This window comes from Sinohyriopsis cumingii, chromosome 1 (genome assembly GCF_028554795.1).
Source record: "Sinohyriopsis cumingii isolate HCF-2022 chromosome 1, ASM2855479v2, whole genome shotgun sequence".
In the NCBI taxonomy this organism is placed as follows: Eukaryota; Metazoa; Mollusca; class Bivalvia; order Unionida; family Unionidae; genus Sinohyriopsis; species Sinohyriopsis cumingii.
In genome coordinates, this window is record NC_142961.1 from 61,690,453 (window position 1) to 61,714,566 (window position 24,114).

At 35.6% G+C, this 24,114-nt stretch overlaps 1 protein-coding gene across 1 annotated transcript in view; it reads right to left on the bottom strand.

The window, feature by feature from the left end:
- LOC149806965 (transmembrane prolyl 4-hydroxylase-like) overlaps nucleotides 1–24,114 on the bottom strand; it is an 82,763-nt gene that overhangs the window by 6,754 nt on the left and 51,895 nt on the right. The window contains exons 3-9 of the mRNA XM_089960167.1: nucleotides 22,071–22,231; nucleotides 17,064–17,125; nucleotides 14,832–14,866; nucleotides 11,914–12,082; nucleotides 10,933–10,987; nucleotides 8,073–8,191; nucleotides 5,063–5,153 (exon numbers count right to left, since the gene is read on the bottom strand). Coding sequence (XP_089816293.1) covers nucleotides 5,063–5,153; nucleotides 8,073–8,191; nucleotides 10,933–10,987; nucleotides 11,914–12,082; nucleotides 14,832–14,866; nucleotides 17,064–17,125; nucleotides 22,071–22,231 — 692 coding nt within the window. The remainder of the gene's footprint in view (nucleotides 1–5,062; nucleotides 5,154–8,072; nucleotides 8,192–10,932; nucleotides 10,988–11,913; nucleotides 12,083–14,831; nucleotides 14,867–17,063; nucleotides 17,126–22,070; nucleotides 22,232–24,114) is intronic.

Genomic DNA, 24,114 nt, shown 5'->3' on the forward strand with positions numbered 1-24,114 from the left:
AATGAGAATTAATCAGAGCATGTTTGTTCTGAACCAAATGGCCCCACAGAAGAAGAAAGGAAAGTATGTGGTCAGATACAATATGGCTGTAGAAGAACTATAACTGGACACAGAACTCCATGTAAAGAGGATTTTGTTGGGAAAAAAGGTGGAGGGGATTTACATTTGAAGTGGTTCTTGATGAAGAAATGCTGTAATAAGATATCATGTATAAATAATGTGGGAATTACAAGACTGTGCAAGAATCAACATCAATTTCTCACATTTCATGATATTTTAATTCTCATTAAGTAACAATAAATGAACTAAAATAACAAATCAGATCTTGTTCTCAATGAATACTTACATTTGTATAAAGCATACATTTTTTGAAAATCAAGTCCAGAACAAATACCTTGAATACATACATGTAGTGTGATAGCATAGATCTGTGTTCTACAGTTGATCTGATGTTCATGTGATCTGCTTTTTTCACAGTGCCTTGATATAATCAATAACAAATAAACACTTTGGTGAAAGCTTTACTGTGTAGTAATATTATTCATATTTGACAGTATTTTTAACTTTTCAACCACACACATAAACAATAGAGAGAAAGCTAACCTGAAGCTTTCATCTTCACGTCAAGGACTTCGATTTAATCTCTACTGACTGTTAACATCGCTCAATGGAATACAACCTGCCGCATATCTGGGACAATCAGTTAACATCACTCATCATTCCACTGAGTCTGCTGAAGAAGTCCTTAGCATGAGGATAAAAGCTTCAGGTTAGCTTTCTCTATACTGTGTATGTCATTGATAAGTTCAAAATATTGTTAAATATGAACATAAAAACGTTAAATAAAATACCAATTTAAAGCATCATTTTTAATCAACAGTGAACATTAAGACAGAAAGCAGTGCATGCCAGATGAAATCAGTAAAAACACGCACACAAAATTGTGTAGAACGTGTGTGTGTGATTAGGATTTTTAACATAGTTTTAACACTTTTTCAGTCATATCGCTATGATGTCTGCAGTGTGGCAGTTTATAGTGATGTCTAGTACTGGGGCATCATGCTGCAGACATGTAGCATTATGTCCCACCCAGCACATTATCCTGACACCAGGCTGACTAGTCCTAACACTAACCTCTTAATGCTGAATGCCTAGCAAGGCAGCTGTTAGTACCATTTTTTTAAGTCTTTGCTATGTCTTGGCCAGGGATTGAACCCACAACCTCCCGTATCCGAGGCGGATGCTCTAACCACTAGGTTTTGATTGAATACACACATTCGTAAAATATCCCAAATTTAAATTATTCAGATGAATGATTATGAAAGTGAGAGAGATAGTGCATGCAGGATGAAATCAATAAAAGGCAAAAAAATTTAAAATTATGTTTCTTAAAAAATAATTACTGAATCACATTAATGTTATGAAGAAGCTCCGTAATCATGGAACAGAGAATAAGGTCAACTTTCCTCTCTATACAGCCACAGTAACATGACTGAGTAATGTATTCTTGGAGAAAATAATTTATGAAAAAATATGCTTTCTCCTTTGAATACATTCTCTGAGCATATTAACATTAGAAGAATAGGTAATAGGATGAGACAATGCTGAGCATCCAACTCTGCCAGGGTCCCTCTTGAGGGAAAATGGGTTCTTCCCTATTTGATGGTAACAGCACTCCTAATGTGAGATCTGCAAAGTCAAAATTGGCTGATAGGACTGATAAATCCTTATTGTGACTTATATTGACTTTACTAGGATGCCTAAACATGTCTAAGATCATGGACTAGAATCCTTTGATTGAAGTGGGGGCAAAATATTGTCTTGTAAAAAAAAGACAGTGTGTGTGTGTGTGTGTGTGATTGTTAACAAAGCTTTAAAAAAAATTCAGTCACATCACCAAAATGTCTGCAGTGTGGCAATTTATATTGATGTCTAGCACTAGGACATCATACAACAGACATGTCCCACCCAGTCATATTATTCTGAAACCCGGCCAACCAGTCCTAATACTAACCTCTTAATGGTGAGTGCCAAGCATGGCAGCTGTTAATTCCATTTTTGGTATGACTCAGCCAGGGATTGAACCTGCAACCTCCTGCATCCAAAGCAGATGCTCTAACCACTTAGGCCACAAGAGCAGTAATAAAAAAAGACAAAGAAAAAACTAACCAACTGTGGGATTGAAGCACTGAATGGAGCAATGCTGTTCTTGCACCAGTCCATGGTAACCTACCACATCCCCTCATAAATCTTTAAAGTGCAGGTCATTCTAGCTCATAAGATGCTATCCACAACAGCTTAAATTTCTTTTGCAAGACTAAACTCATAAAAAACAGGTATGAAGGAGTAGCCCATCCAGGCATAGGTAAAACACACATGACCCTAGCTGTTTAAGCATGTTGGGTCTTGGGGGTAATTTTCCTGCAAACATCTATCACTGGATTGAGGACTTGCACCACCTGAATCAATTTGCATTTGTAACCCCTAACTTTTTAAAATTATGTTTTGTACCAAGATTTGGGGAGGAGTAAGCATAGCCCCCAAACACATTCCAAACAAGTGACAATGCATCTACTACCCAAGCTGCTGGAGCCAGGACTGGTGAGATAATGGTGGGCAGTTTGTGATTTCAACTCATCATGAAAAGATCTGTCATCTGGCAGCCCCAAAGTGTACAAGTCCATTGAAAGATTGATAGGGTGGACAGATTACTTTGTGTAAAAGGTCTGGTCCCTTCTTGACAATGAATTAGCCAGAACATTAAGTCTGCCTGAATATGTATGATCTTGGCAGTTACATTCATCTGTAAGCACCAGTAGATAAAATCCTAAACCAGAATCCATAGATCTGGTGATTTCACACCCCACCCAACCCCTGTTTGAGAAGGAAGGTCAACATAACAGCAGTTCCATCTTAACAAGGACTACCTTTCCATATAACAGGTCCTTCTGGCAATAAAATGCATTTACTAGGGCTGTCATTTTAGGGTGTTAATATGGAAAGGTAACACTTCTGGTCCCATTCAGAACTGATCATGGTGAAGTTGGGACCAAATGTCCACGCTGGCATCCATACAGACTGTAATATCTGGTTTGGAATCTTTTCAGAGAAATTCCTGCTGTAAGCCATTGTTTGCTGTGCCACTGATGGAGGAAGACACAATATCATGATTTTGTTGATGGAATGAACCAGAAAATGATACCATTGGGCTAGTGGGGACATGTAAAAAAAGGGTGACATGAAAAGGCAACTGAGGAGAATCAAATCCATTGCTGTGTTGAGCCGAGTGAGGAGTAAAAAAAACTCTCTTATCAAGATCCACTTCCTGTTGGAACTCAGCTCCACAAGCTTCATAATCTATGCTGCATGAGGGAGGCAGTCTAGAAAAGGGAGGGCAGTGTCCTATAGTCTCCTATAAGCTTCAAGCTGTCACTGTAAAAATAAGAGGGATGGTGGGGAAGAAGACACACACAAGGTTAAAAACTGTTTTTGCTTCTTATTCTAATTACTTGTCTGACTCTAACAATGCCTGTGAATACAGTGTGTTTGGCAACTTCGCAATCCTTGTTCTTCCATCTTTAGCTAACCTGATGTAATGGTTGCTGTGGGCACTGGATGCATCAAATTTTGTTGGAAGGGTGATGCATAAACACTGGACATACATTTTAATGAACACTTGCTATACACTATGCATGTCCTCAGTTGACTAGGATCTCTTGCCTTTTAAGCACTTCAATGACAAATTCTATCAACTTTTTGAAAGTTTGGGATGCAAAAATTTCCAAGAAAAAATAAAAGGGTTCGCCTGTACAAATAATCATGGCTCAATATTTCACAAACTAAAATATATCAGCTGTGTGAAATCAACCAACAATGGGGATACCTTGTTGGAGTACAAGGTATGAAGAAGAAAAAAACATAAATGAGAGAAAATCACAGAAATGTCAAATATTTACACAAAAATAATTATTGCAACATGTAGTAAATATCTTTACACTCAATACTATACCAAACTACTGATGGCTGGTCAACATTCCACAAGATAAACTTAGATTGTGTGAAAGGTATGAGAAACATTGTATGGCATAACAAGTAAAAATAAAACTAATAAACAAAGCTACTGAGCAGTATAGGGGAGATAAGCAGAAGGGATGGGTAGAATATCTTCCCTTGGTCTATATGGTTTATGGATAGGAAAAATGATTTTGTCATCTTTATGTTATTGCTAGATCTGAGAGGTAGCAGATCTTCTTCCTTACATTAAAGTGATTGGGGAATGTACCAAGGAGAAATCACATACACATACAAGGTAGGTAGATGATGGAAGATGCTATCTTGATTTAATATGCACTCACAAACAATCATAAAATTAAATAATTCAGCTAAACGATGGAAAGCAGAGTTATGCTGGATGAAATCCATTGAAACCACTCAGACAAACAATGTGTGTAGATGACAGATGACTCTATTCCAACTTTGTGTTTGTTCATAATCAATCATCAAATTAAATAATTCAGTTAAGATACAAGTGTATGCTGAAAGAAATCAATAAAAAGAAATAAATAAAAATTACACAAATGCCTGAACACAGAAATGATGGTAGTAGATGAATACAATAGACAGTTTGCAACTTGATTTCATGGATACATCAAAAGGACAATACAAAATGGAAGCTTATTTATCATTATTTATGTATATTATTGATTATATAAAGACATTCTGAGAAAAAGATCGCATTAACAACAGATCAGTCAAAACAATGCTAACATACTGTACATAAACATGTAGTAAATACTAACATACTGTACACAAACATGTAGTAAATGCTTCCATAGTACAGCACTTAATCCTGAAGAATTATATATCTATATTACAAAAAGGAACTTTCACTCCATGGCCCCACAAAGAATGATAACCAAGGGAGCATACTATTAAGTGACGAATAGTACGTGTTTTCAATGATAAAGTAAAATAGGTGAGGGATTTACAAGTACTGAAAGATCCTTTGTCAAAGCTGTCATTGGACCCCACCATTTATTGTACTATCAGAGGGCATAGCAACCTGTAAGTTCAGTGTCTCATTGTCTGCAACAGGAAATGCTGTTTCTCCTCCTTCTTCAACATCATTCAGGTAGAACAGAATCGTCATGTACCTGATTAAAAAAAAACAGAGAACATATCAGCAATTTTTTAAATATAACTATATTTTATATCTTTATTCAAAAGTATACTGGAATAAACACTACAAATATTGGCAATTTTTATAAATACAACTTATTTTTATGTACTTAAAGTATATTAGTACATGAATGAATACTTTGATTTACCAATACAGAATATCAATACCAGTTTTCCTTTAAAATGGTCCACAAGTCTGTACAGTGTGTAATGGTTACATTACCAGACAGGCCAAAGTTGCTCCTTTTTCTGAAGCTTGAAGAATTTTATTTTATGAAAACTCACAACACAAATTGCAATTTAAAAAAGAAAATTTCTAAGAAAGTGTGGATTCACTACAGACAACTTTCAAATTAATTCTTTTCAGAAATTCCCCAAGGGTCCTCTAAACCTTGTCTAGAGTACATGGAATGACATCATGCTTTCTTATGAAATGAAGTAAATATAAACTTTTTGTATAGAAGCAACCATACCTTGACTGTAGAATTAGGAAACTAAGCACTGGCTTTCATATTCTTTGTTGATTTATCTTTATCCTAATGAGATCTTGAACGAATTGGATCTGAAGCATTTCTCATCATCATTCAAACACTTATGGCCCTTGAATGCCCACTCCTCTTTATTTTCCAACCAAATTAGCTCTGTTTAAGGCCATGCTGAGCAAACTGTAGTTAGTGTAGCAACACAAGTTTCTCTATTTAAGACTGCCCTATGCAATGTACTCATTGGCTCTATTTATTGTTAGTGTTCTAGGGTTTAATGCCATTTTTCAGCACATGATAGGCTATACATGGCAGCCAGTATTAATGGTACAGAAAGAACCTGAGGGAACCCCAGAAAGAACCACCAACCTACGAGAAGCAACTGGCAAACTTTCTCACATACTCACACTGGTCGAATCTGAGACTCGAACCCATGCAGTCAGAGGTGAGATGGCAGTGATCCATAACAGAAAGCGCTTTAGACCACGTGGCCACTCGGGGTCCCTAGGCTCTATTTAAGACTGCCCTATGCAATGCACTCACTGGCTCTAGTTAATAACTGCAATTTACTATTTCCAAATGGTTACGTTGTCACACATCATATAAGTAGTCATGTTCTTACTATGATAACATCATCAAGTGTCCCTAACAGAGATACTGCTAGGATTTTATCTCACTGTCGGAGCTCCCCCACTGTCACCAAAATAAGGGTGGAGACAAAAAAATGGATGGGGGAGGCTGAAATAGTTATAGTTCAATATTTACCATAACACTTCAATATCTGTCTCTCTTTCATCCTGCTCCACTCTATTAGAGCTCTGTTGAAATCAAACTCTTTAAAAGACGTTATTACAAATTCTACAAGCATTAATAAATTGACTGTCATATACATAACTAGCTTAGCCAGCTTGAATAAGATGGGAAATTGTTCCTTATAGCTGTTGTGCACAATTTTCCAGAGCTCACATGGATTATCTTTTGGATGCTTATGCTCCAAAATAAGATTTTTCACTGACATAAATTCTGCCAAAGTTTCACTCTCCTGGTTCAGAACTTTACTAAATCTTATGTCAGATTTCTTATCTGTTCCATAATGCTGTATTAGGGTTTTAGGTACATCAAGGCCATATTTTCCATAATGCTGTATTAGGGTTTTAGGTACATCAAGGCCATAGTCTTTTCCATAATGCTGTATTAGGGTTTTAGGTACATCAAGGCCATAGTCTTTTCCATAATGCTGTATTAGTGTTTTAGGTACATTAAGGCCATAGTCTTTTCCATAATGCTGTATTAGTGTTTTAGGTACATTAAGGCCATAGTCTTTTCCATAATGCTGTATTAGGGTTTTAGGTACATTAAGGCCATAGTCTTTTCCATAATGCTGTATTAGGGTTTTAGGTACATCAAGGCCATAGTCTTTTCCATAATGCTGTACTAGGGTTTTTAGATGCATCAAGGACATAGTCTGCTTGTTCAGACAGATGTATTTTAATCAAAGAAATATTTTAACTTCTTAAATTCATTTTTTATTATTATTTACTCAATTTATTTTAACCAAATATAGGGCTCTATAGTTTGAAGCACATGATCCTGTAGTGCAAAAATGTTTGAGAAATGACACTGCATTCCATTTTTAAAATGTCTGTATTTTATTTTGTCATGTTATTCTGCCTGTTCTATATTTAATTTCAAAATACTGCTGAGAGTTGTTGACCAGCATGCCATCTAATTTTGTCCATCCATCATGTATGCTGAACTTGTATTAAACACTTATTGGACTTTAAATCTCTCAATCGTGTCCCCATTAACACTTTCTCTGCACCAATAATCAGATATAATTTACAACTTTAGAAATCATTATCATCATCATTATCATCTTTATTACCGGCCAGTATTTGCCCAACAAAATCGTCACCTGAAGATAAACCCACACTGGAAATCGGCCATTTTGGGATATAATGTAACCCATATTTTAAACATGCATTAGTAAAACTTCCTTGATACAAGGCTTCAACTATGAAAATGCTTGTTACAGGGCCCAATGTGCCAATTAAATTAAGTTTAACAGCCATTCACATCAAGCTGAAGAGTCCAGATATGTAAACAGTTGCCTACCAGAAAAATGAATGATGTTGTGAAGAGTGCTACCAAACTTAAACTAATTTGTGGGTGTTCTTGCAAATCATTATGTTCCAAGTGCACAAATTCTTACACATTTTGCATAATTTGTACAATTGCATGCCCTGGAAGCATTTCTGCTATAATGCCAATGGTAGAAGTACAAACTCCAAAAATTCTTTAATGTTTTAGAAACATTCCACTGCTATATTGCTTTGGCATGAGGTTTACCCATGTACCATTTGATGGCTTTCAGCTAGGTAAGATAACATGGTCCAAAAAAAAGCCATTTACCTGCAGCTCTTACACCTGCCTTGATTTGGTTTTCCTGTTTCACAACATGGGGCATCATGGCCTCTCTCAGTGGAGTCCCAGTGAGCATTGTAATGACCTTTGACTCCATAATTGACGACCTGTAAGATATTGAGAATTAAAAACATGCACATTTCTCAAATCAATGCATTTACAGTTAAAAAAACTATCTTTGTCAAAGATCAATCCTGATTTAAGGTAAAAAGAGGACACTACTTCATTAAATTTTGTTTGAAAATGACAAAAAATCTAGATCTTCACAATGTACAATGTCATACCAGATTTGGCATGAATTGGTCAATTAAGTTCTTGAAGAATCTATCAACAGAAACTAAATTCACAATGTGACATGATGGGATGGGGCAGGGATGGGTAAAAATATATGCCTGTTCAACATGTATGGTAGGGGCATAAAAAAGTGCCTACAGTATACATATCACATTATGGTTCCCATACAAAATGAAGTCATGTATACTGAAACCATTAAATGAACTCGTGTATAATGAAAGCATTAAAGTAATTCATGCACAATGAAAGCATTGCATCAAGTCATGAACACATAAAGCATTACATGTAGTCATGCACACTGAAAGCATTACACGAGGTCATGTACACTGAAAGCATTCCATGAAGTCATGTACACTGAAAGCATTCCATGAAGTCATGTACACTGAAAGCATTACATGAAGTAATGCATACTGAAAGCATTACATTAAGTCATGTACACTGAAAGCATTCCATTAAATCATGTACACTGAATGCATTGCATGAAGTCATGTACACTGAAAGCATTGCATGAAGTCATGTATATTGAAAGCATTCCATGAAGTCATGTATACTGAAAGCATTCCATGAAGTCATGTATACTGAAAGCATCCCATGAAGTCACGTATACTGAAAGCATTCCATGAAGTCATGTATACTGAAAGCATTACATGAAGTCATGTATACTGAAAGCATTCCATGAAGTCATGTATACTGAAAGCATTCCATGAAGTCATGTATACTGAAAGCATCCCATGAAGTCATGTACACTGAAAGCATTACACGAGGTCATGTACACTGAAAGCATTACATGAGGTCATGTACACTGAAAGCATTACATGAGGTCATGTACACTGAAAGCATTACACGAGGTCATGTACACTGAAAGCATTACACGAGGTCATGTACACTGAAAGCATCCCATGAAGTCACGTATACTGAAAGCATTCCATGAAGTCATGTATACTGAAAGCATTACATGAGGTCACGTACACTGAAAGCATTACATGAGGTCATGTACACTGAAAGCATTACATGAGGTCATGTACACTGAAAGCATTCCATGAAGTCATGTACACTGAAAGCATTACATGAGGTCATGTACACTGAAAGCATTACATGAGGTCATGTACACTGAAAGCATTACATGAGGTAATGTACACTGAAAGCATTCCATGAAGTCATGTACACTGAAAGCATTATATGAGGTCATGTACACTGAAAGCATTACATGAGGTCATGTACACTGAAAGCATTACATGAGGTCATGTACACTGAAAGCATTCCATGAAGTCATGTACACTGAAAGCATTACATGAGGTCATGTACACTGAAAGCATTACACGAGGTCATGTACACTGAAAGCATTCCATGAAGTTATGCATACTGAAAGCATTCCATGAAGTCATGTACACTGAAAGCATTCCATGAAGTCATGCATACTGAAAGCATTACATGAAGTAATGCATACTGAAAGCATTACATTAAGTCATGTACACTGAAAGCATTCCATGAAGTCATGTATACTGAAAGCATCCCATGAAGTCACGTATACTGAAAGCATTCCATGAAGTCATGTATACTGAAAGCATTACATGAAGTCATGCATACTGAAAGCATTCCATGAAGTCACGTATACTGAAAGCATTCCATGAAGTCATGTATACTGAAAGCATTACATGAAGTCATGTACACTGAAAGCATTACATGAAATCATGTACACTGAAAGCATTCCATGAAGTCATGTATACCGAAAGCATTCTATGAAGTCATGTACACTGAAAGCATTCCATTAAATCATGTACACTGAATGCATTGCATGAAGTCATGTACACTGACAGCATTCCATTAAGTCATGTACACTGAAAGCATTACATGAAGTCATGTACACTGAAAGCATTACATGAAATCATGTACACTGAAAGCATTCCATGAAGTCATGTATACCGAAAGCATTCTATGAAGTCATGTACACTGAAAGCATTGCTTGAAGTCATGTATACATAAAGCATTACATGAAGTCATATACAATGAAAGCATGACATGAAGTCATGTACACTGAAAGCATTCCATGAAGTCATGTATACTGAAAGCATTCTATGAAGTCATGTACACTGAAAGCATTGCTTGAAGTCATGTATACATTCGTGTATACATAAAGCATTACATGAAGTCTTGTACAATGAAAGCTTTACATGAAGTCATGTATACTGAAAGCATTGCTTGAAGTCATGTATACTGAAAGCATGCTTAAGTAATGTATACATAAAGCATTACATGAAGTCCTGTATACTGAAAGCTCTATATGAAGTCATGTACACTGAAAGCATTAAATGAAGTCAGGTACAGTGAAATTTTTTAATGAGTTTTACATTACAGATGCATGCTACCACAAAAAAAAAAAACGTGACCAGTGCTAATGACAACAATGTTACATACACATCACTGAGATGGATAAGGTCAATTAAAAGCAAATGTGACCATTGCTAATGATGACATTCTTAGCTACACATCACTGAGCTGGACATGGTCAATTGCACACAAAAAGCAGTGACAGTACTAATGAGGACAATGCTACCTGCACATCACTGAGATAGACCAGGTCAAGGGGAAGGCCTGCTAGTTTAGACACCCTGTAAAAGACAAAATAATTTTCAAAAACATGGTAATTTTCAAGATGCAAATTAATCTGTTTTAATGGCAAGAATTTGTTTAAAATTGCGACTCTTTTAAAAACCATTCATATATCCCTCCACTGAAACAAATCTATGGTACCATTTTTGTATGGATTTTAAGATTTATTCAAGATTGCAAGAAACCAACTAACAGTACACTTTAATATGCTCATCATATCAGATCTGCAAAAATTCCAATGAGTTTATTTTTGGAAGGACAAAACTGTTCCATATAGAACATAAGATTTATTGTTTTATAGACTTGATTTTTCTTAACTGACTTTTGAAATATATATTGAATTGTTTGTGTATTCACAAATAAAGATATTCAATGTTTAATTTTTTCAAAGAAATTTAAGAATGATATAGAATAGTGTGATTGAAAGACTGACCAAACATAATTTTGGTCAACTCTGCCCAAACATCCACCTTTGTATGAAACAATCCAGGTATTTTATCAACCTGTAAAATGTCTTAACCATTCTGTAAACTGTCCAAACCACAATAACAGTACACTATCCTTACTAGGCTGTACACTGTCCAAACCAGGCTGTACACTGTCATAAATACGCTGTATGCTGTCATAAATAGACTGCACTTTGTCCTAATCAAAATGTATACTGGCCTTATCAGACTGTACAGTCATAATCAAGCTGTACACTGTCCTAACCAAGCTGTAAAGTTCTTATCAGACTGTACACTAATGTAATCTGGCTGTACATTGTCATAGCCAGGCTGTATACTGTTCTAATCAGGCTGTATACTGTCCTAATCAGGCTGTACAAGTCTGAATCAGACTGTACACTTTTGTAATCAGGCTTTACACTGTCATGACCAGGCTATGTGGTATATGAAAGCTAGACATGACAGACAATAAGACATACCTGGCTTGAACTTGTCTAAAAATGTTGTCATCGCTGTGTTTGTTAGGGTAGAGCCATGCTTGGTGACTGTAACGAGAATGCTTTTCTGGATATTGTGATACTAGCTTGTACAGGTACTGCTGTAATTGAACTGGTCTTACAGTTTGAATCTCCTCCTGGGACACAAAATCTGGTATGAGAGAGTTTCAATGAGTAAAAGACAAATTACAGGGTGATCACACACCATTTGCAAAATATCCTTACTTTTGTCCGCAGTTGTAGAACATTATCTGCATTTACAGATCCATAGAGAAATGAGTGAAAGTAACACAATAACTCAAGCTCTTATAATTTATATTAAAGCTTGCTGAATAAGCATTATGTATGCATAATACTTAAATCTTTTGGGGCAGTAAGGTATGTCTTTTCGTGGAGGATGATGATGGTGGGATGATATACTATCACAGTGATACATCAGCCCAACTCTCACATTTAATCCCTTAAAATGGGGACACAGCTATATAAATCTTATATGACACTACAAACCAAAACCATGTACATCCACTAAAAATTTTAACGAAAAAGTATGTATTTTATATTGGTACACCACATTTTTTAACTTTATGCAAATTTTGTTTTATTTTTACATGCATCATCATCTGCACATGAGTAAGCTATAATTGATTTGATCCCCCCCCCCCAATGCCAGTCCTTAACAGACAAAATGTTTAGGATAAAATGTAACAAATGCATCATAAAATATGCACACAAGAAGAGGATGAAAATATACTGAGCCATGGTAAGGTCACAAATGGGTTGGTAATTTAGCCAATGGGTGTCAGTGTTCTCCCTAGGGCTATTGACCATCTCGGTCCTGATATGCTTTTATTTGGCCATGATGCTTTTGAACCTGTCAATATGTTATGCACTAATGCCACTGGGCAAATATGTTTCTCTTAATCCTTTAAAACTTATTCTGTTAAATAAACACTGTCCTCATTCCAAGCCCTATCACTATTTGGGTATATAAATAAAATAACATGGGATAATTAACAGCTCATTCTGCTGTCATGTTTTTGTACCTGGCTTGACACAATTGCCAGAAATAATCTATCACCCATGATCATTTAAAAAACAAGTGAAAAAATTAAATAAATGGTAAGCTAAACATTTTAATTTGAATCTTGGCCAAAAATTCAGAACTTTTAAATTATCTGTTTGAATATCCACATGACTCACCAAATTAAAATCCAGGTAAAAGAATCCATATATGTCATCAACCCGTATTTATCCATGCATGTCATCAACTCATATTTATCCATACATGTCATCAACCTGTATTTATCCATACATGTCATCACCCTGTTTTTATCCATACATGTCATCAACCTGTATTCATCCATACATGTCATCAACCCGTATTTATCCATGCATGTCATCAACCTGTATTGATCCAAACATGTCATCAACCTGTATTTATCCATACATGTCATCAACCTGTATTTATCCATACATGTCATCAACCTGTATTTATCCATACATGTCATCAACCTGTATTTATCCATACATGTCATCAGCCTGTATTTGTCCATACACGTTATCAACCTGTATTTATCCATACAGGTCATCAACCTGTATTTATCCATACATGTCATCAACCTGTATTTATCCATACATGTCATCAACCTGTATTTATCATGTATCACAAACTTTATAGGTAAATAGCATCACATGTTACTGTGTTTATACCATATCACAATGACTTTTGAAAACTTGAAGGGATTCTTTTTACACTGTATTTATAACATATCACAATGACTTTAGAAAACTTGAAGGTATTCTTTTTACACTGTATTTATAACATATCACAATGACTTCAGAAAACCTGAAGGGATTCTTTTCAAAAGCAAAAGCATATGCCTCCCACTCTTTACCATGACACCGAACATAATTCTGTGGCAATATTACTTGATGGAAAGAAAAAAATATGAAAAAAGTGAATAAAATCATATTTTCTTAAAAAGTGTCAAATAGAAAGTCCTTGATTTTTTAAGAAGGTTAATATCTTGGATTCAAAAACATAAAACACAACTAGATTTGTGTTTGTAAATCTCTGAAGAGCAAGAAAAAAAGTAAACAATAACCACCTCCTGTAAAATATAAAAACTGTTCCAAAATTATTATCCCTGCATGAAAATTCAGTCAATTATGGACATAAATACAAACATGCAAACCAAATTTCACTGTATATTTTAGCTGAACTGTGCTAAGAAGGTTTTTGTAAAAAAAAAAAAAGTTTAAAAACATGTAAACCCACCCCCAACCCAAAATACATTTTGTCTCATAAAATTCATATTCATTAGTGTCATAACATTATGACAATAAACACTGTAAACCATACTGTGACATAACAACAAGCAATGTCATATTGTAATGCCATATACCAATGTGACAAAGTAATGTTACACAGCATTATCACAAAGGAATGTCACCTGGCAATGCCACATAGCAATGTTATATAGTAATACCTCATAGGAATGTCACCTGGCAATGCCACATAGCAATGTTATATAGCAATGCCTCATATGAATGTCACCTGGCAATGTCAAATAGCAATGTTATACAGTAATGCCTCATATAAATATTACCCAGCAATGCCACATGGCAATGTTATATAGTAATGCCTCATAGAAATGACACCTGGCAATGCCACATGGCAATGTTATATTGTAATAATGCCTCATAGGAATGTCACCTGGCAATTCCACACAGCAATATCAAGTAATGCAAAGACCTAATAGCTTTTTTAAATCTATGTGTAGATAAAATTTTATTTTAAATATAGAGGGACTAATGTAAATAGCTGATGTTTATTGAGTTACCCACTTAAAATAAATATAATTATTACTATTCTTACTAAAATCAGTATTCATACTTACTATCCCCATTAGGATCCATACTGAGCTCTTTGTACCTGTGAAAATAATAGGACATCCATGTTCATGTGCTCTTCAGGTCAGTGTTGCTCAATGCCAAAATCTGCACTATTAAACTGATCCCAATTTCCATTTCTCTGCCATAATCCAACTGTGGGCATGTGATTACCAACAAGATTATCAAGAGTGTTAACACTCAGTCTGTATGGCTGCCTTATTTGGATTAAATTCTGGCACAAAAATCTGCACACTCCATGTGGGAGTTATCTGTTAGTTTCCATCTATATCACATTCTGGTAGTGTCCTTTCAATGAAACTAGCTTTGTCAGTAATTTGGCTGTTGGAAGTCATCTTAAGTGTTGTGCACAATGCACTTATGAATCCCACACTCCTTCTATCATTGGTACTGATGAAAGTATCACTGTTCTCTCTTGGTTAACCCTAATGAGTGATCAAAGTAGTCATGTAAAAATAGCCAAACTATAGCATCTAACATTTTCTGGAAATATGATGGGCTCAAACACTGGGAATGCATTAAAAAAATCTCATTTTGTGGGAATATATTACAAAATTTGCATGAATAATCAGCAAGTAGTAATGAAACCTGAGTATGTTTTCATTCATATAAAATGCAATGACATTAAATGGCCAGTCTCTGTCATGTGACGAACACTTCAGTCATACCCCACTGAAGTGAAGTCTGTAAGACATGGATCTAAGAAAACTCAATGCAGAGGGGACAATAACGGGGTGTACCACCAAGGTACTCAGCTTCCAGTGATGTTAAAGATCCATCAACATGTTGCTTCACCAAAATGTACGGTAAATCTCTTATCTGCAAACAACAGCTAAGGGTGTTTATTTTTCCAAAGATCTCAAATATGTCACACAGAAAGTACAGCAAAAAATATGAATTTGTATTATGTCATGTTACATTCCAATGAATTTGCTATAATGTCCCTGTCACTCATGGTATGAAGAGAGTTAAGGATGCTTAATGTAACAATGTCACAGGTTTGCTGTCCTGAGATGGATTTTCAACTTGCAATTATTTTACATAGTCACTGCATGCTCCATGGACCACTAATCCGTATTTCCTTAAATCTGTAGATTCCAGTGATTCAAAGTTGTTGATTTTTTTAAAAAGGCTTTTGGCAGAACAAAGCACTGAGACTGTCGTCACACCTCAGCCATTTTCTATTACAAGCACTCATTGTTTCGGTGCAGTTTTCATGCTTTCCCACTGACACAGTGAGTAGTGCTTTCTCAAACAATAACACTAAGACATACTTATTGTACAATTAATACTTATTATTGTCTTATTTAGGCATATATAAGCATAACAATTTTTTAATTTTTTTTCTCCAAAAACAAGCCACTTTACCGAGAAGCTGATCTGTGAAATTTACCACAGTACTGTTTGCTAAATGGATTAAGATGCCCTTCTCTACTCCCATTTAACCAGCTAACTGTAAGCAGTATAGCCTTCAGGCAACCAACCTGTAAGAAGCTTGGTCTGCAACACCTCTGCTGATTATCTGACAAACTGTTTAAACCAGACCTAGTCACGTTTGAATTTAGCTTAGTCAGTGACAGTCTGAGAAGGAAACAATGACTTTTGAAGTTTTCTTCTTTAAGATGTCTATTAGACTTTCATGGATAAATAATCAAAGACAATTTTGATATAATGATTTTTTTTAAAAAAATACCCAATGATCAATGTCTGATTGTTCAGAACATATGTTGCTCAAACTGCTGGATATGTGAAACAAATAAAAGGATTTCAGGAACCCTAGAATGCAGCTAGTTCATGTGAAAAACAGACAACAGCATGACTAAACAGGCCGTCTCTATCCCTTTATAAAGTAGTAATCTGTTAATATTAATACAGCTTGCAAGCTTATCAACAAAAATTTGTGAATTGCTCTTTTTATGGAATTTAAAGAGATTTGTGAGGATTTCAGGATGTGATATAAGAACAAAGAATACAGATACTGCCACTTTAATGGAGTGAGAGAAATCGTTAAATCAACCAAGGAGCATTTTTGTTTGAAGAACCACAGTTTTGGTTGTTATCAAGGCAGAAGTCTATAAATAGTGAATTGCCAAATTGCTTTAAAATAGATTTTAAGAAAAAATACTATAAATAAAACAAAAAGAAGTTGTTAATTGACTTAAAGTGTATCCTGTTTTCACATAATGTAAATTTAGCAAATAAAATAGGTAATAACTTACATTTCCTTTAAATCTTCCTCCTCTAGATAAATATCAAAGCCATTCTGAAGTGTCTCAATCATCTGTAACGACAAAAGAGAAAGCAAATGCCTTGAGAACAGGAACATAGCTTTCCTGCAATACTGTTTCTCTTTTGTCCCTCATATCTCCACCCATGTGCATACCCTAGGCATGAATTTTTGTCAGGAAAATGTAACAAATACGCCTACTACTTTTCTTTAGAGTATGACTATTATGTCTATGTTGGTGCTATCAACTGCCAAATGTCATTTTAAAATCTGTAAGATGGCCATTTATTTAGCAACAAACTTGTCAATCAAAACTTTCAAGGTTTTGGTAGTAGTCTACCAAGTTGCAATGTACAACAACTACTTTTGAAGCACATTTTTAAAGTTAAATAACACATCTATGGCCATGATTTATTTCAAGCCTGAATTCATGACAAAAAGGACTAGATCATGCAACTAAAAATGTTTTATTTAATCAATGAATTATTAATGTGAAAATTAAAGTATTTAACAAATAACGGAAATTACTGTAATGAATTATTGTGGATACAGTGTGAACACTAACATTTAATGAGTACTTGATCCAGATTAGAAAATTCCAAAGTGAAATTAATTTCAGGTAAACCTGATATTGAAATATATTTTTGTTTTCATGAGTTACACAAATAGTTGATAAGTTTTTAATAGGAAATGTTAGCGTCCAAGGAAAGATAACAGTACAGTGCAGTCTACAAAGCTCAAGTCACAAAAGTGTCAAAGCAAATAAAATTATCTCAGTTTAGCACTATTAGTGCACTAAGAGCCATCAACTATTCTCCTTTGTCCCTTTAAAATGTCCCCCAAATTTGGAAACCTGGGATCCTAGCTGCAACAATGTTAAATCAAACAGTAAATATAGCCTGACACTGACAAATATACTGAACCATTTCAAATTTGTGTATTATCTTACAAAGTTAAACCAAGGATGTCAGGGCCTCCAACTCATGCCCACAATCATAGTTTTAGCCAAAAACCATACCAAACTGTTGATACTCCCAGCGGAAAAGTAACAGCTACATCTCACTTCCCACCGCATGTAATGTGGGCTCAGCAAAAATTGGTTTGAAGCTCAATGCACAAAAATGACTTGTTTTACAGAAGATATGGATTCCTGCTGGATGTGAAAATGGTTAAGTATATTTCTGTAATTGTTTTAGCAGTTAAATGACCAGTTTAATCTGTTGACATTCTGGAAAATGAAATAGATCTCTTTGTTAGATTGATTTGACTTCTTCTGTACTCAAAAGCTTTTCTGCCTCATACAAAAATCAAGTTGAAGGTGAATGCAGAAGACAGAAGAATATGGAATCCATGTACAGCTTAGTACAGTCTGAAACATTTGACTTTATTTTATATAAGCCCAAGTAGGGTTGCATCTAGGATTTGATAAATGTGGGTACTTGCCCTCACTGAATCTGAAATGGTGGGGGGGGGGGGGGCCAACGTTGCCATATGGGGGGGGGGGGCCTTCCAGTATGGTGTAAAAAAAAACCTCAATGTATTCAAAAAGTGAATTAGCAAGTATAATAAGTGCATTAAATGCATATCATGTCTTCTGTATATTATAGTATAACACTTAAAACTGAAATCAAAATCTTATGTTTTCTGACAACAATATTCTATCTACACATTAACCATTAAAGAATCAAACCACAGACTGTAAATAGTGTCACTCCTCTGGCCAATCTTAAAAAAGTGTCATGTACTTCCTGCGTGTCACATGCTCAATTCTGACTGGTTACAAATCCGTACTAAGAAAGATCAGAAGAGCACATAGTTTCCCTTCATGGATGACAAACAATAATTTTTAAGGAAAAGTCCAAAGCTCAAAATGAATTAGGGAATGTATATATACAGTTCTAAAACAGTTAACTTTTTACTGGAACATGTATACATCTGCATCCAGACAGACTGTAATTGTGACTGCATTATTCTGCAAATATGATCACTATTTCCTAAATAGCCTCCTGTCCTTCCTCAACCTCCACTCTACAGATGCCTTGCAACGGTTGAAGTCTCTCAGAGGAGGTCCTTCAATTGAAATCATCCCGAGTCTGTTGAGAACCCTTTCTTCTAAATAACTTCTTCCTGCAGTTTTGGTTCAATCTTGATTGCTGAATCCTCTTGCACAGTCAGCAGTTTGGTGTGGCATAACCATGGCCACTGATGCTAACTGAAGATTTGGAAATGTCTCTGCATGATGTTGATGTACAATCTGCCAGAGTCTGCACATTTTGTCTCTAGGATACATTTCTATTTTAATGATAGTCTTAGCAAGAGACCACTCGGTCAAAACATGCTTTGGGTAACACAAATGGGAAATGATAGCTTCTTTTGATTTCTTCTCCAGACACATTACCAAGAAAATGAGTTGTAGAAACAAACATGGTTGGTTGAATGATTCTGGCATAAATGACCAACATCTTGGTATTTGAAATGTCTGCACTCTCATCAATTAAGATGCTAATGAATGGACTACATCATACTTTCTGCATTAACTCAGATTCTATCACTGTTGTTGGAAAAAATAAAGCTCAATAAATCAATGTATAAAAGTATTTTATTACAATTATTATTATTATTATTTTATTATTATTAAAGTATTTGAGAAATGTAAAGCAAGTATATAATAAATAAACCCAAAGTAAAATGACCAAAATCAGATGCAAATTGTGCAAGAACCTTAATCTAAGACCATGGAGTGTCTGTTGCCTTGTGATAATTCGGTTGTTTTAAGAAATCCCATCAAAGTGTTTAAATGCTAAAATAATATGGCACTACAGTCTCTTTCTCTCCCTGTTAATTAAAGTCATTCAATTATAGTAATGAAGTAAGTGATTTTGCCTGTCTGTACAAGATGATTTTAAAAACAAAGGATGTTGGTATTATATACATCATTGATGGGTCCCTACATATGCACAGTTGTGATATAAGCAGATCAGGGTCAATGTCATTTGCTGCAATGATCATCAGAGCAAATAATAATAATAACTTATTTACTAAAGCATTATATAAGTTTCAAGCAGTGGGATTTGTTCGACTACTGTACTGTATCACGATGTCAATAGCAACTTCTTACATGCTCAAGAAATTATTCAAACAACAGCGAATGGATCATCATTTGAAACACACGAAAACTCGTTACAGTGATACTGAAATGTGACCTGTCTAGATAGGAAAGAATTTCATGACAAATGAAACAGGTACCAATAATTCAGATTAAAAAAGAAAAACGTTATCCACCATTTAGTGTTAACAGGAAGTTATGACAACTAGCTACCAAATGCAATTTCACTGGCCGATCACGATGCTAGGTGCTATTTTTAGTAACAGGGATTCCTCAAAATATGCACTGATCGGAACCTAACTGATCATGTTTTGGTTGCTTGTTAGTATACACCATTTTTCTAGGGGCCCCGAGTGGCCGAGTGGTCTAAAGCACTCACCGTTATGGATCACCGCCATCTCACCTCTGTCTGTGTGAGTTCGAGTCTCAGCCTTGGCTAATGTTGGTACGTGATAAAGCCTGCCAGTAGCTTTTCGCGGGTCGGTGGTTCTTCCCGGGGTTTTCCAGGGTTCTTCCTCCACCAATTATACTGGCTGCCATGTATAGCCTATCTTGTGCTGAAAAATGGCGTTAAACCCTACAACAACAACAACAACAACAACAACCATTTTTCTATCTAAATTTCATTAGAAAAATGTAAATAAAATAAAAGAACTAACCTGAAATTCCTCTACAGAAGCCCTTGACAAATATGTTGCATTTCCTCCTACTCTCATGTTGCCAACACCAACACCCAGAACGTCAACAAAATCCAACAGTGAGCCATATGTTACAGAAGCAATATTCTCCTTCGCCAAGTAATAGGCAACTGACATAGCATGAATAATTGATTCAGATTTCTTGTTGATAGCTGCCATGCATGTAGTTTTAAGATTTTCACTTAGTTTCTAAAACTGAATCGCCTGTTTGTGAGCTGGTAATTCAACATGTCTCTCAAGGGTTGATGTCCTGAAATTAGCATTTCCAAGTGTGAAAGAATTTTTTGGCCAGTTTTTACACACCATCTGCAAAGCATCTAATTTTTTTCATTCATTTCCAGCCATGGTCGATTTTGTACTTTTTCTCTTGGCATTAATTGGACCCTTAGTTTCATCACTGCCATCTTTAAGCACATCATCACTAGCATCATCCAATACGGGATTAGCCTGAGGAAGTGTTTGTTCGCTGTCACTGTGCTTATTGACAGAAGCTTTTGCATCATGACTGTTAACAGAAGTGCTACTGCTAAAATAATGAAAAAGTGTCCTAGTTTCAACTGATCTAGCCATTTAATATGTTGTCCTGCCAAGCCAGCCTCTGTATCAAACATGCTCTTCTGACCTTTGCTATTAACCAATCTGAACAGAGCACATGACACACAGAAATATGTAAAGTATTTACAACTATACAAGTACAACATATTTGCCAAGAGTGACAACCGAAAATTTTACAGCCCAAAAAATACAATAAAACAGCGCATTCTCAGCAAAAAAATGCACACAATTCTTATTTTTTGTGCAATTTTGCCCGCATAGGATTAAAAATCTTGCAGGAAATCTTAAATCGGGGGGGGGGGGGGGGGGGGGGGGGGAAGGTCATAGAAATCCCATGTGCATACCAAGCCCTCATTCAGCAAAACTGGCAGAAATCAAATGAGCATATATCAGGTATTATTACTAATGATGCAAGTCTTTTTGCTATCTTTCTCCATCATCACAAAAACCAGCCATGACAGTGGCAGGTCTTATTTTGTAATATTGCGTTCAGGACCGACTCAGTGGCTTTTAAATATAAATGCCATATTCTGTGTCTTTTCTCCTGTTATAATGAGACTGCAAACTGAACCTGTCAAAAAAGATTTCATACTGAATTTCCAACTGAATTCCATAATGAATTAAACACTGAATTCCATACCTCACTTAAGTTAAGCCGGCTGTCTAAATCTCGATCCATCAGCTGGAATGTTTTGATTTTCTCTCCCCCTGATTGCTCGGTGACGCTCTTTTCCAGTCCCACTTTTTTAGCAAGCTCTATCAAATGCTGGCATTCCTCAGAATTTAAAAAATTGGGGACCTCTAAAAGCAAAATATAAAAATGGTGACTTTTGTGCTTTATGTCAAAGCAACACGTCAAGTAGATTATTTAGTGTACATGCAATAGGAGTAAAGTGCCGTACCCAAGGATACGACAGTAGCTGACCCAGCTGGTCCTATGGTAAGATTTGAACCTGCATCCTTTTGGCTATAAGCCTGGCATGCTAACCACTGAACAACCATGGCTCATTATGAATGTTGACATTGTCTATATTCCATATTATTATATCATTCAAATAAGAGATGTTATCATTGGATGTCATGTCAAGTGACTCATGATGATAAATCAAACAGCACTATTAAGACATCACTGGCTTGTATATCATATCATGATGATAAATCAAACAGCAATATCATGACATCACTATCTTGTATATGATATCATAAAGATAAATCAAACAGCAATATCCGGGGCCCCCAAGTGGCCGAGTGGTCAAAAGCGCTCTTCGTTACGGATCACTGCCATCTCACCTCTGTCTGCAGCGTTCGAGTCTAAGATTCAGCCAATGTGGGCATGTGAGAAAGCTTGCCAGTAGCTTCTCGTGGGTCGGTGGTTCTTTCCGGGGTTTTCCGGGTTCTTCCTCCACCATTAATACTGGCCGCCATGTATAGCCTATCATGTGCTGAAAAATGGCGTTAAACCCCACAACAACAACAACAAACAGCAATATCATGACATCACTGACTTGTATATGATATCATGATGATAAATTCTTGGCATCTAGAGCTTCAAATAACATATTAATTAATCTGAAATAAAACAAATTTCAAAGGCTTCCTCTAAATCATGTTATTAAACAATTATAAACATTGTGGAAATGAGGTTTTATGACCCAGTAAATGACCCCAACTTTGCAGTGTTCAATATGAACTTTACTGGTTCATAAAGTCTCACATTCACTTTAAAAGACACTCAATATTGTAATTTATACTGCTTTGGAACCAAAACTGGTTTTGGTTTGGTTTACAGCATAGCAAGAAAAGAAGTAGGTTATTAAGTGCCATGTAAAGCACCTTACCCAACGCCACAACATGGTAGCTAACCCAAGCTGTTCTGATGGTAAAACATAAACACTGCATGTATGTACCTCAACAGTGGACACCATTTATATAGATTTTAAAGTTGGTACTAGTTATGATCCAAATCTGTTTTTACTCCCACTTTTAAACAAATTCAGCTTGGAACAACACATTTCACAGGGCCCTAGAGATTCATTTAAGAGTTTAACATTTTCTCTGAGTTTATTGTGGTTTAAACTGCCAGTTGCCAACTCACACAACAAATAATGCCTGAAGGGCGTTATGTAAGCTGTGTGAGTCAGCAACTGACAGTTTATACCATCATAAACTCACAAAAAACGTTAAACTCTTATAATTGAAATTTCAATTATTCGTTAGGTTATTTTGTTTGCATCATTAAAAAACAGAAATCTTAACTGAGCGTAGTAATACATGTTTGGGGTTTTCTGTTATGTAGCTATTCATAGCACTTGGGATTGTCCTGCTTTATTGTAATAAGGTCATCATAATACCAGTCCTTCAACCAATGAAAACCAAATTTATTCAATTATTTTTTTAAAAAATAGTTAGAATGATCTTTTCCTTCCATGCTTACTTCGTGTCTGCCTTCACTGGCAGTGTTTATTTTATGCTGTACACGTGACTCTATTAATAAAAGTGGGTATTCTTAGAAAAGTAGTAATCCTTACAGTTCATACAGAAATAAACACAATTCATTTTGATCACGTGGTAACATTCTGACCAATGGAAATGTTACTTTTCTTTACCAGCTACTGGCATTGCAATTATTATAAATAGACCCAACTGTATATCAGTGTAACTCTTACTGCTATTTAGGTACACAG